The sequence below is a fragment of the Carlito syrichta genome, unplaced genomic scaffold, assembly GCF_000164805.1.
Source record: "Carlito syrichta isolate Samal-C Ts95f unplaced genomic scaffold, Tarsius_syrichta-2.0.1 Scaffold315314, whole genome shotgun sequence".
Lineage (NCBI taxonomy): Eukaryota > Metazoa > Chordata > Mammalia > Primates > Tarsiidae > Carlito > Carlito syrichta.
In genome coordinates this window covers 109,986-120,485 of record NW_007259410.1, presented here as the reverse complement: position 1 = coordinate 120,485, position 10,500 = coordinate 109,986, and the positions used below count along the sequence as shown (strand labels likewise).

The 10,500-nt window shown below is 59.8% G+C and overlaps 1 gene segment (V, D, J or C); it reads left to right on the top strand.

Moving 5' to 3' along the window:
- Window positions 1-2,824: 2,824 nt before the first annotated feature.
- On the top strand, window positions 2,825-7,356 carry LOC103275104 (the record flags this gene model as incomplete). The annotated part of the segment is given in 5 exon segments: window positions 2,825-3,225; window positions 3,573-4,067; window positions 4,186-4,500; window positions 5,799-5,929; window positions 7,165-7,356. Coding segments are annotated over 5 exon segments (1,426 nt in total), but the record flags the coding sequence as incomplete, so codon positions are not given.
- Window positions 7,357-10,500: the final 3,144 nt, after the last annotated feature.

Genomic DNA, 10,500 nt, shown 5'->3' with positions numbered 1-10,500 from the left:
CGAGGGCAGAGCAGGGGCAGGTGACCAGGGGCAGGGGGAGACAGGATGAGCAGAGGAAGCTCGGGGAGGAGAAGGCACAGGTGAGCAGGGGTAGGGAGAGGCAAGACTAGCAGGGGGAGCTCAGGGGACGAGGGGAGAACGGGGCAGGTGATGGGGCAGGGAGAGGCAGGACGAGCAGGGACAGCTCAGCTCAGGAGACGAGGGCAGAGCAGGGGCAGGTGCCCAGGGGCAGGGGGAGGCAGGACGAGCAGGGGGAGCTGAAGGGATGAGGGCAGGCACAGGAAGGTGAGCGGGGCAGGGGAGGCAGGAGGAGCAGGGGGAGCTCAGGGGACGAGGGCAGAGAGGGGCAGGGGATCGGGGTAGGGAGAGGCAGGACAAGCAGGGACAGCTCAGAGGACAAGGGCAGAGCAGGGGCAGGTGAGCAGGGGCAGGGGGAGGCAGGATGAGCAGAGGAAGCTCGGGGAGGAGAAGGCACAGGTGAGCAGGGGTAGGGAGAGGCAAGACTAGCAGGGGGAGCTCAGGGGACGAGGGGAGAATGGGGCAGGTGATGGGGCAGGGAGAGGCAGGACGAGCAGGGGGGCTCAGGGGACAAGGGCAGAGGAGGCACGGGCGAGCAGGGGCAGGGGGAGGCAGGACGAGCAGAGGAAGCTCAGGAGAGGAGGGCAGAGAAGGCACAGGTGAGCAGGGGCAGCGGGGAGCACAGCGAGCAGTAGAAACTCATGTGGGCAGAGCAGGGACAGGTGAGCAGGGGTAGGGAGAGGCAAGACTAGCAGGGGGAGTTCAGGGGACAAGGGGAGAATGGGGCAGGTGATGGGGCAGGGAGAGGCAGGACGAGCAGGGACAGCTCGGCTCAGGAGACGAGGGTAGAGCAGGGGCAGGTGCCCAGGGGCAGGGGGAGGCAGGACGAGCAGGGACAGCTCGCCTCAGGGGACAAGGGCAGAGCAGGGGCAGGGAGAGGCAGGAAGAGCAGCGGGAGCTGAAGGGATGAGGGCAGGGCACAGGAAGGTGAGCGGGGCAGGGGAGGCAGGAGGAGCAGGGGGAGCTCAGGGGAGAAGGGCAGAGAGGGACAGGGGATCAGGGGTAGGGAGAGGCAGGACGAGCAGGGACAGCTCAGAGGACAAGGGCAGAGCAGGGGCAGGTGAGCAGGGGCAGGGGGCAGCAGAACAAGCAGTGGGGGCTCAGGAGAGGAAGATAGACGAGCAGGGGTATGGGGAGTCGAGGCTGGCAGGGGGAGCTCAGGGAATGAGGGCAGAGCAGGGGCAGGTGATGGGGCAGGGGGAGACAGGACAAGCAGAGGACACTCAGGAAAGGAGGGTAGAGAAGGCGCAGGCGAGCAGGATAGGGGGAGACAGAAAGAGCACGGACAGCTCAGAGAACAAGGGCAGAGCAGGGACAGGTGAGCAGGAACACGGGGAGTCAAACAGGTAGTGGGGAGTTCAGGGAACCAGGGCATCCCTGGACCCTTGTCCAGCAGAAGCTGAGTCTTAGCCAGTACACACAGGAAGTGTCAGGAGAGCCCAGCAGGCTCCCATGGGTTGACCAGGCAACTGAGCCAGGCAGGGCGGGCAGGGGCCGCTGCAGCGGAGCAGGGCATGGTGGCCCCAAGGCTGGCATAGGAGAGGGTGCTGGGCAGGGGACGTGGGGTTGAGCCCCCGGAGACACAGGGTGGGCTGCCATGGACACCAGCTCTGCTCCTGGGCCTGGGGATGTGGGTCTCGCAGGAGCCCCAGCAGAGTGGGGACACAGGCTGCTGACTCAGAAGTGGGGAGCCAGAGGGTCATTCAGGGCAGGGCAGGGGCTGGCGGAGCCTGAGGGCAGAGAGGGAGCGGGGAAGGCGGGCAGGGCTCTGGGCTGAGTGGAAGATCGGCCTGGCAGGTGGGGACTTGGCTTCCCCAGGGTAGGTGTGGCCCAACTTGCTCCAGGTGCCCAGGGCTGCTGGGTCAGCACCAGAGAGAGCACAGCCTGCTCAAGCCATGCAGGGAGGGGCTGGCAGAGGGAGGGTGCAAGGCTCCTGCCTGTGCTGAGAGGGCCCTGGGTGGAGCTCAGCAGGGCCCTGGGCGGGAGGAAGGCTCTGGAGAGAGTGAGGAGTGGAGGGCAGCTGGCAAGACGAGATTTCAACCCGCTCTGGAGTTGGGCGGGTGAGTGGGGGGAGAGGTGGGTAGAGGGGCCGTAGTGAACCTCATGAAGCCATGCAAGGCACCCAAAAAGGGCCTGGTGGGCCCCATTGCTCAGGGCCGGAGACTGTCTGGCGGGTGTGAGGGGCTCCAGGGAAGGCAGGGGCAGGGCTGAGGAGGAGCCCACCAGGTGGCTGTTCCAGGACAGGGACAGTCCAAGAAGCTGGGCCCAAGGGCGCCTCCTCACCCTGACTCAGCCTGGTGCCTGGACAACAGGGCCAGCTCCAGAAATGAGGGTCCTGGAGGGCAGAGCCTGGACACCACCACAGGCACACATCTTGCTACACCCTGGAAGGGTCCTGATGCCAGGGCCAGGATGGGTGACAGAATCAGGGGTTGTGAAGGGTCCAGGGGCCGCAAGTACAGTTAGGAACTCACACAATACTGGAGGAGGGACAAGCGTGCCTAGGTTGTGTCTGGGGACAGAGCCGAGGACAAGCTGGAGGCCTCAGACTGTGGTGACTCCAAGTGGTTATCAAGCGCTGACCGGAAATGTGTCCAGCTTCTGCAGCTGCAGGGGCAGGAGGCCCTGTGCTGGCGAGAGAGGGCAGCCGATCCTGCAAGCCCGCAGGGGCGGGGCGGGGCAGGGCGGGGCTCAGGTGAGAAGGAGGAGGCCAGCAAGACACGGGGCCATGCCTGGACCCTCTCAGAGGGAGAGGAACCAGGAAGATCCAAGGTCAGAGAAGTCTCAGTGCTGGATCCGACTCTGGCAACACCACAATCACACATGCCTCTTCTCTTGCAGCCTCCAACACAGCCCCATCCGTCTTCCCCATGGCGCCCTGTGGGGCCACAACCGGCTCCACAGTGGCCCTGGGCTGCCTGGTCAAGGACTACTTCCCTGAGCCCGTGACTGTGACATGGAACTCAGGCGCCCTGACCAGCGGCGTGCACGACTTCCCACCAGTCCTGCTGTCGGGGCTCTACTCCAAGAGCAGCATGGTGACCGTGCCTGCCGGCAACTTGCGCAGTCAGACTTTCACCTGCAATGTAGCTCACACGGCCAGCGGCACCAAGGTGGACAAGAAAGTTGGTGAGAGGACAGCCCGGTGTGGGAGGGCATCCACCGGGTGATGGGCTGCAGGCCAACCCTCTGCCTGGATGGGCCACAGTTGGGAGGCTTCTGCTAGGGATGGTGACTCCTCCCCACCTGGAGACTCTGCCGGTGCCTCTCCTGCTCAGGAAGAGGGTCTTCTGGGCGCTTCTGCCAGACTCACGATGCCCCTGCCCCAGGCTCCAGGCACACAGAGGTGGATGCTGGTCTCTCAGCCCTGCCAAGATTCCAGGAGGAACTTGCCTGGTCTGAGCCTACCTCAATGGCCACACTCTCCCACCTCAGCTCAGACACCTTCTCTCCACACAAACCCCAGTAACCCCCGTCTTCTCTCTCTGCAGTAGCCACTCATTCTACCACAGACTGTCCAGAGTGTCCCAAGTGCTCAAGTAAGTCAGCCGGGTCCTAGCCCTCCAAGGAGGGGAATGAGGGCCCCAGAGCAGCTCGAGTCAAATGGCAGGCCCTACCCCAGGGGCTGACATGGTCCCCCCGTTTCCCCCCACCAGTTTCTGACGCCCTGCTGGGAGGACCGTCAGTCTTCATCTTCCCCCCAAGACCCAAGGACACCCTCATGATCACCAAGACCCCTAAGGTCACATGCGTGGTGGTAGACATGAGCCAAGATGATCCCGAGCCCGAGTTCGACTGGTACGTGGACAACATGAAGGTGGACACAGCCCAGACAAAGCCACGGGAGGAGCAGTTCAACAGCACGTACCGCATGGTCAGTGAACTCCCTGTCCAGCACCAGGACTGGCTGGATGGCAAGGAGTTCAAGTGCAATGTCTACGGCAAAACCCTCCCAGCCCCCATCGAGAGAACCATCTCCAAGGCCAAAGGTAGGAGCGGTGGGCTGGCGGGTTGTGGCAGAAGACTTTCACTGGTCCCACAAACAAGGCCAGCTCAGCCCACCCTCTGCTCTTGGAGTGACCTCTGTGCTGGCTTCTGTCCCTACAGGGCAGCCCCGTGAACCACAGGTGTACGTCATGCCCCCATCCCAGGAGGAAATGAGCCAGAACAAGGTCAGCCTAACCTGCCTGATCACTGGCTTCTACCCTTCAGACATCAATGTTGAGTGGGAAAGCCATGGACAGGTGGAGGAAGACTCCAAGAATACCCCGCCTGTGCCAGACAGCGATGGCAGCTTCTTCCTCTACAGCAAGGTCTCTGTGGACAAGAAAAGATGGGAAGAGGGGAAATCATTCACGTGCTACGTGATGCATGAGGCTCTGAACAACCACCACACGCAGAAGTCTCTCTCCCGGTCTCCGGGTAAATGAGCGCTGTGACGACCAAGTCCCTTGCTCCCGCCACAGCCCTCGGGGTCCCATGTAGACACCTGATATGCACCCCCATGTACATATTCCCTGGGCACCCAGTATGGAAATAAAGCACCCAGCGCTGCCCTGGGCCCTTGCGATACTGTGGTGGTTCTTTCCACAAGACAGGCTGGACTGAGGCCTGATTGTCATGAGGGGGACAGAGTGGGTTCCACACGGCCCAGACCCAGGATGTGCAGGTCCTCCAGTACGGGGCTTATGAGTGGGAGGACGTAGCCAGTGGGGCCTCTCTTCCCAGTTTCCATTCAGCCAGTACTACCCTGGGTTGTTCAGGGAGAAGCCCCCAGGAGCCCCTTGGGGACACCAGCACAAAGTTCCGCCTCTACAGGAGCCTGTCCCTGTCTGCGGGCTCCCTGTCCACACAGGGACATGCATAGCCATGCACGTAGGGACGGGCCACCCTTGAACCCCTGGCCACTGCAGCACTTGGCCCAGGCAGCTCTGCCAGCATTGACGCTGCATGGGGTCAGGGCTACCCACAGTGGGGACACTGTCCCCATGCAAGCCCCTGCCCCAGGGAGGGACAGTCCCAGACACCCACGTAGACACTGAACCCAGATCCATGAAAACAAGCCCCTCCTGCTGAGCCCTGGCCAGCACAAGCAACCATGGCAAGCACGTGTGCACACATTTCTATGACACATTTCCATGCACACACTTAACACACAGGCCCCCCCCAGGGGCAATGCCCCTGAACAGGGCCTACTCACACAAACACTCCACCAACATTGGTCCCCCATCCCACATCACCTCAAGGCCCACGGGCAGTTCAGACAAGGGAGCCTGGCACCCCCACATGCACACACCCTACAACCAGACCGACCCCCACAGGGGCACACATTTTCCATCACTACCCTGGCCCTGGGTCACTTCTACCTTCCCCACAGTGGTAACTGCACCAGGGATGGGCTCCACCATCCTTCTGCCCTCTAGGCCTGGGTGCCAGGGATGAGGCAGAGGGTGGGCAGGTGCAGATCGCTCCCGTAGGGGCTGGGGGGCACAGAGGAAAAGGATCCAGGTCTCCTTCCAGTCCTGGGGTCTGGCCAAGTCCTGGGGTCAAGTCTAGGGGAGTTGGGTGCAGAGGCTGGTGTCCAAGGAGGGCGGCTGAGGGGAGCAACCTCAGGCAGTGCCAGCCCGGCCAGGATCCTATGTCCTTGGCCCTGCCCATAGGGAAGCACCCAAGAGGCCTGGTCGGGGAGACATCACACTGACCACCCCCTCCCTGTCCAGAGCTGCACCTGGACGAGAGCTGTGCCCAGGCCCAGGACGGGGAGCTGGATGGACTGTGGACCACCATCACCATCTTCATCACACTCTTCCTGCTGAGCGTGTGCTACAGTGCTACCGTCACCTTCTTCAAGGTCGGCCCACACTGCCCCCATGCTGCCCCTGATGCTGTCTCTGCCACTGTCCCTGCTAGTCCCCACATCATCCCTGACACTATCCCCATGCTGTCCCCACACTGTCACCATGCTGTACCCCATGCTGTCCCCACATTGTCCTCAATGCTGTGCCCCATGCTGTCCCCATGTTGTCCCCACATTGTACCAAATGCTGCCCCCATGCCATACTCCTTACTGTCCTCACTCTCTTCCACATTGTCTCATACATTGTCTCACCCTGTCCTCACACTGTCCCCCCACTGTCCGCTCAATGTTCCCCACAATACAGTCCCCACCATGTTCCCCATCCTGTAGCCATGTTGTCCCCACACTGTCCCTGAAGTCCCCATCCCAGATACTGCCCCCATGTCCCATGCTGTCCCTGACACTGTCCCCCACAGTGCTCGTGCTGTCCCTGACAGTCCCCAACACTGTCACCATGCTGTCACCTCACTGTCCCTGACACTGTCACCATGCTACGCCCACACTGTTCCCATGCTGTCTCCATGCTGTCCCTGACACTGTTTCCAAACTGTCACCACACTGTCTCCTCATGTCCCTGACACTACCCCATGTTATCCCCACACTGCCCCCATGCTGTCCCCACAATGCCCTCAATGTCTTTTTGCTGTCCCCCACACTGTCCCCACTCATCTCCTCGCTTTGTCTCCTACATGCTGTCCCCTATACGCTATTCTCAACACTGTCCCACATGCTGTCCCCATGCTGTCCCTTCACTGTCCCCGAGCTGTCTTCATGCTATTTTCCACACTGTCCCCACACTGTCCCCACGTTGTCCCCGTGCTGTCCATGACACAGCCCCCTACACTGTCTCTACATGCTCTCCCTGCACTGTTTCCCCTCCTTGTCCCCCCCCACACTGCCTCCACCCTACCCCCATTGAGGTTCCCATGATATCACCCTCCACTGTCCTTACACTGTCCTCATGTTATCCCCACACTGTCCCTAACACTGTCCCCTAGGCTGTCCCTCACTATTCCCATGCTGCTCCCCCATATTCTCTCCCTGATGCTGTCCTCCCTGTCCCCCATGGTTCTCCCAAGTGTTCTCCCACACTGTCCCTGCCCGACCTTCCTATCTATGTTCGAGTCTCAGGGGCAGGCAGCTGCGAGGCCCTGGTCTCTGAGAGGGCTGAGGGAAGACGCCTCGGGCTGGGGACTGTGGCCTCACTCACACATGGGCTGTCCCTGCAGGTGAAGTGGATCTTCTCCTCCATGGTAGACCTGAAGCAGACAATCATCCCCGACTACAGGAACATGATTGGGCAGGGGGCCTAAGGCCACCCTCGGCATGGATGTCCAGGGCCACCTAGGCCCCCTACAGCCGCCTGCACACCACGCTCAGCTGCCATACAGGCCGCATCTGCCCTCTGACCACACTGCCCTTGGCCTTGCAGCTCTCTGGCCTCACCGTCATCCTCCAACCCCGCCACGCCTGACCGTCCCTCTTTGAGAACCTTGAGAGCAGGTGTCTTCAGATCTCTGCTGCCTGGGGTGCTAGGGGCCATTCGTCCCCTCACGGAGACGTCCCTTTCCTACGAGCAGATTGGTGCTCACCTACAAGGAGACAGAGGCTGACATCCCAGTCATCCACCCAGGCAAAGCCAGCACTGTCCGTGACAGCCTCCGGACACTGATGCATTTTTCCAGATCCTTAAGACCACTGAGGCTAGGAAGCCATCCGGCCAGCAGCCTTCAACAGGGAAACTTCCAGAAGTGCTACTAAAGGTCATGCCTTCCTCCTGGCCCACACACGGTCAGGCTTCATGCTGTGACTCCTGTGAACTGCTGACCTGAGGAATGAGCTTGTTTCTATTTGAAGAAAAGAACACTGTCCCCAGGTTCCACCGAACAGGGTCTCGCGGGCCGACACCACCCCTTGGCCAGCTGCTCACCCCCATGGAGTCTCGGAGGTGGGACTCGACCCACAGAGACAGACAGCCCCAGAATCTTCACTGGGAAGGGGGCCGAGCCTGGGACGCTGCCCCCACCCCCGCACTGGGGTCCCCCGCCCCACTCCACAGAAACACTCGGAGAAGAGCCTGGGCAATGTGACTGCTGCGGGCTGGAGGGTGGGAGCACCCAAAGAGGGATGGGCATGCGGCCAGGCGGGCCTCCTGCCAAAGGAACAAGACACTTCAGTGGGTCCCCTAAACCTAAGGACCAGAGGAGCTCCAGGGGAGCGAAGCGGAGAGACACCCGGAGACCACAGCCAGACCCGCCCTGAGTCAACCGCCAGGAGCCACCAGCCAATCAGGGATGCGGGATAAGAGACAAGACGACCAAGGAGACAGCCCAGGCTGTGCAGGCTTCAGAGATCCAGGCCGGCCAGTCACAAACACCAAACCGGGGCTCCCGTGCTCCACTGCTCTGTCCCTTCTTTGGACACGTGGCAGGTGGGATCTGGAGGCAAGAGAAGACATGAGCAAGGAGACGTGCACTGCCCCGCCACCACAAAGCTTGAGGAAACCATGCAAAGAAAGCGCCACAGTTTTAGCTTGGGTAGCTTTTTTATCCTTCTTAATTTTCTGAAGTTCAGTAACCGCCTTTAATGTTTCTTGTTTTTCTAAATGACAAATAAACATCCTCTAAAAATCCTGTACTCTGTGCCAGAAGGAGCCTTCCTGTGTTGACATAACTCGGGCTGCGGACAATACAGACATGAGGAGGTGGCTGGGTGGCAGTCGGGGTCCAGGGAGGGTCCTGCAGGGACCTGACAACCACGCTCCCTGCCCTGCGTGACCTTTCCCGACCCCTTACTGCCACCAATGGTCCACCTGGGCTCCTTGTCTTTCCTACACGGATGCATCTTTTCCTCCCAGCAGGGCAGCACCTGCTAATCCCAGTCAATGCTGTGGGCAGTGGTCAGGGGATCTGAGGGCCTCACAGGCCCTGCAGCAAGCTGGAGTGAGGCCTGGAAGTGACATTGGGCTGGCCAAGCAGAGTCACACGAAGGAGTTCCAGAACTAGCCATGGCCAGAAGCAAGAAGCTTGTGTCTGGGCTGTACCATCCACCTGGGCTACCATAACGACCGCATGGACAGGTGGCGCAGACAGCAATGGTGATCCCCTCACAGCCCTGGAGGCTGAAATCCAAGGTCAAGGTGCCATCAGGGCTGGTTCCTCCCACTTCTCTCTCCTTGGTTTACAGATATCCTCTTCTCCCTGGGTCTTCACATGGTTCTCCCTCTGTGAATGTCTATGTCCTAACCTCCTCTTCTTATAAAGACACCCATCAGATTGGATGTGGATCCACCCTAATGTCCCCATTTTAACTTAGTTTCCTCTGTAACGATCCTTTCTGCAAACAGTGACATTCTGAGGACCTAGGGTCAAGACTTCAGCAGGTGAGTTTGTTGGGAGACACAATTTAAGTCATTACAGTCACCCTCTGGCCCCAAAATTCATGTCCTTCTGACATACAAAATACATCCCTACCATCTCAACATCTTCTAAAGTCTCATCCCATTCCAGCTTCGACTTTAAGTCCAAAATCTCATCTAAATATCCTCTTAATCAAGTATGGGTGAAACTTGAGACATGACTCACTTTGGGGTAAAAATTCAGCCTGCAGGAGGCCTGCTGGGTGCCAGGAACAAGGACCAGGCAGAGGCAGATGTGGAAGCATTTTCAAAGACAAGCAAAACCAGACCCTAGTTAAAGCGGCAAGGACAGATTTTTAAGCAGAAATCACTATTGCAGTAGGAAAATGAGCCCAGCATGACCCGAGCTCACCCTCTACCTGTGCAGAGGTGACGAACCCACCAAAGGGAGAAAGAGAGGCCAGGAGGGTGCTTGGGCCAGGACTCATCAGGGGCTTCACTAAGTCACCCAGCGCTAGCCTTGTGCCTAGGTGGGCCTGCTTTGTCTGTGCTGGTCCCTGCTGAAGTCAGGACTCTGCTCAAGAGTGACATACCCCTCTCTCTTGTGGTAAGGACTCTTCAAGGAACAGGTCTCAGGCCCTGAGAGGCTCTGAAAGATGCTCTTGATCCCGTCAGGACCACCGCGACGGGACAGAGGACTCATAGCTGTCAGCCCTGTGCTCAAACACTCTGGGCAAGGGGTTTCAGTTGGAGTGAACAGGCAGTTTCAGCTCATGGAACTTTCCCAACCAGGAGCTGACGTGCCTGTTGGGAGAAGCGGGCCTGGAACCACCGGAAACAGTTAGTGTCTGTCTGAGTCTCCCTAGGCCAAGCTCATGACAGGCTGAGTGAACAGAGGTTCCACAGAGCCTTGCTGGAGTGTAGGCAGGGGGAGACCTTGTCAGCGAGGCCACAGCAGCCTGGAAGTCGCACTAGGAAATGCCATGGGAGCTCTCAGTGGCAGGAGACAGTCCATTTTACATGGGAAAGGGCAGTGGCTGAATGCTTTCTGGTGGCATCACGGCAACAGGAGTGGGTGGAATCCCAGGCCCTGCCATGCCATGTGGGGGCTCCATGACAGACACAAGGCCAATGCCCACTGGAGGGTGGGCCCCAGGGGATCCAGGTCTGGGTTGATGCCTTTAACTCCTTGGAACACAGCGTGAAA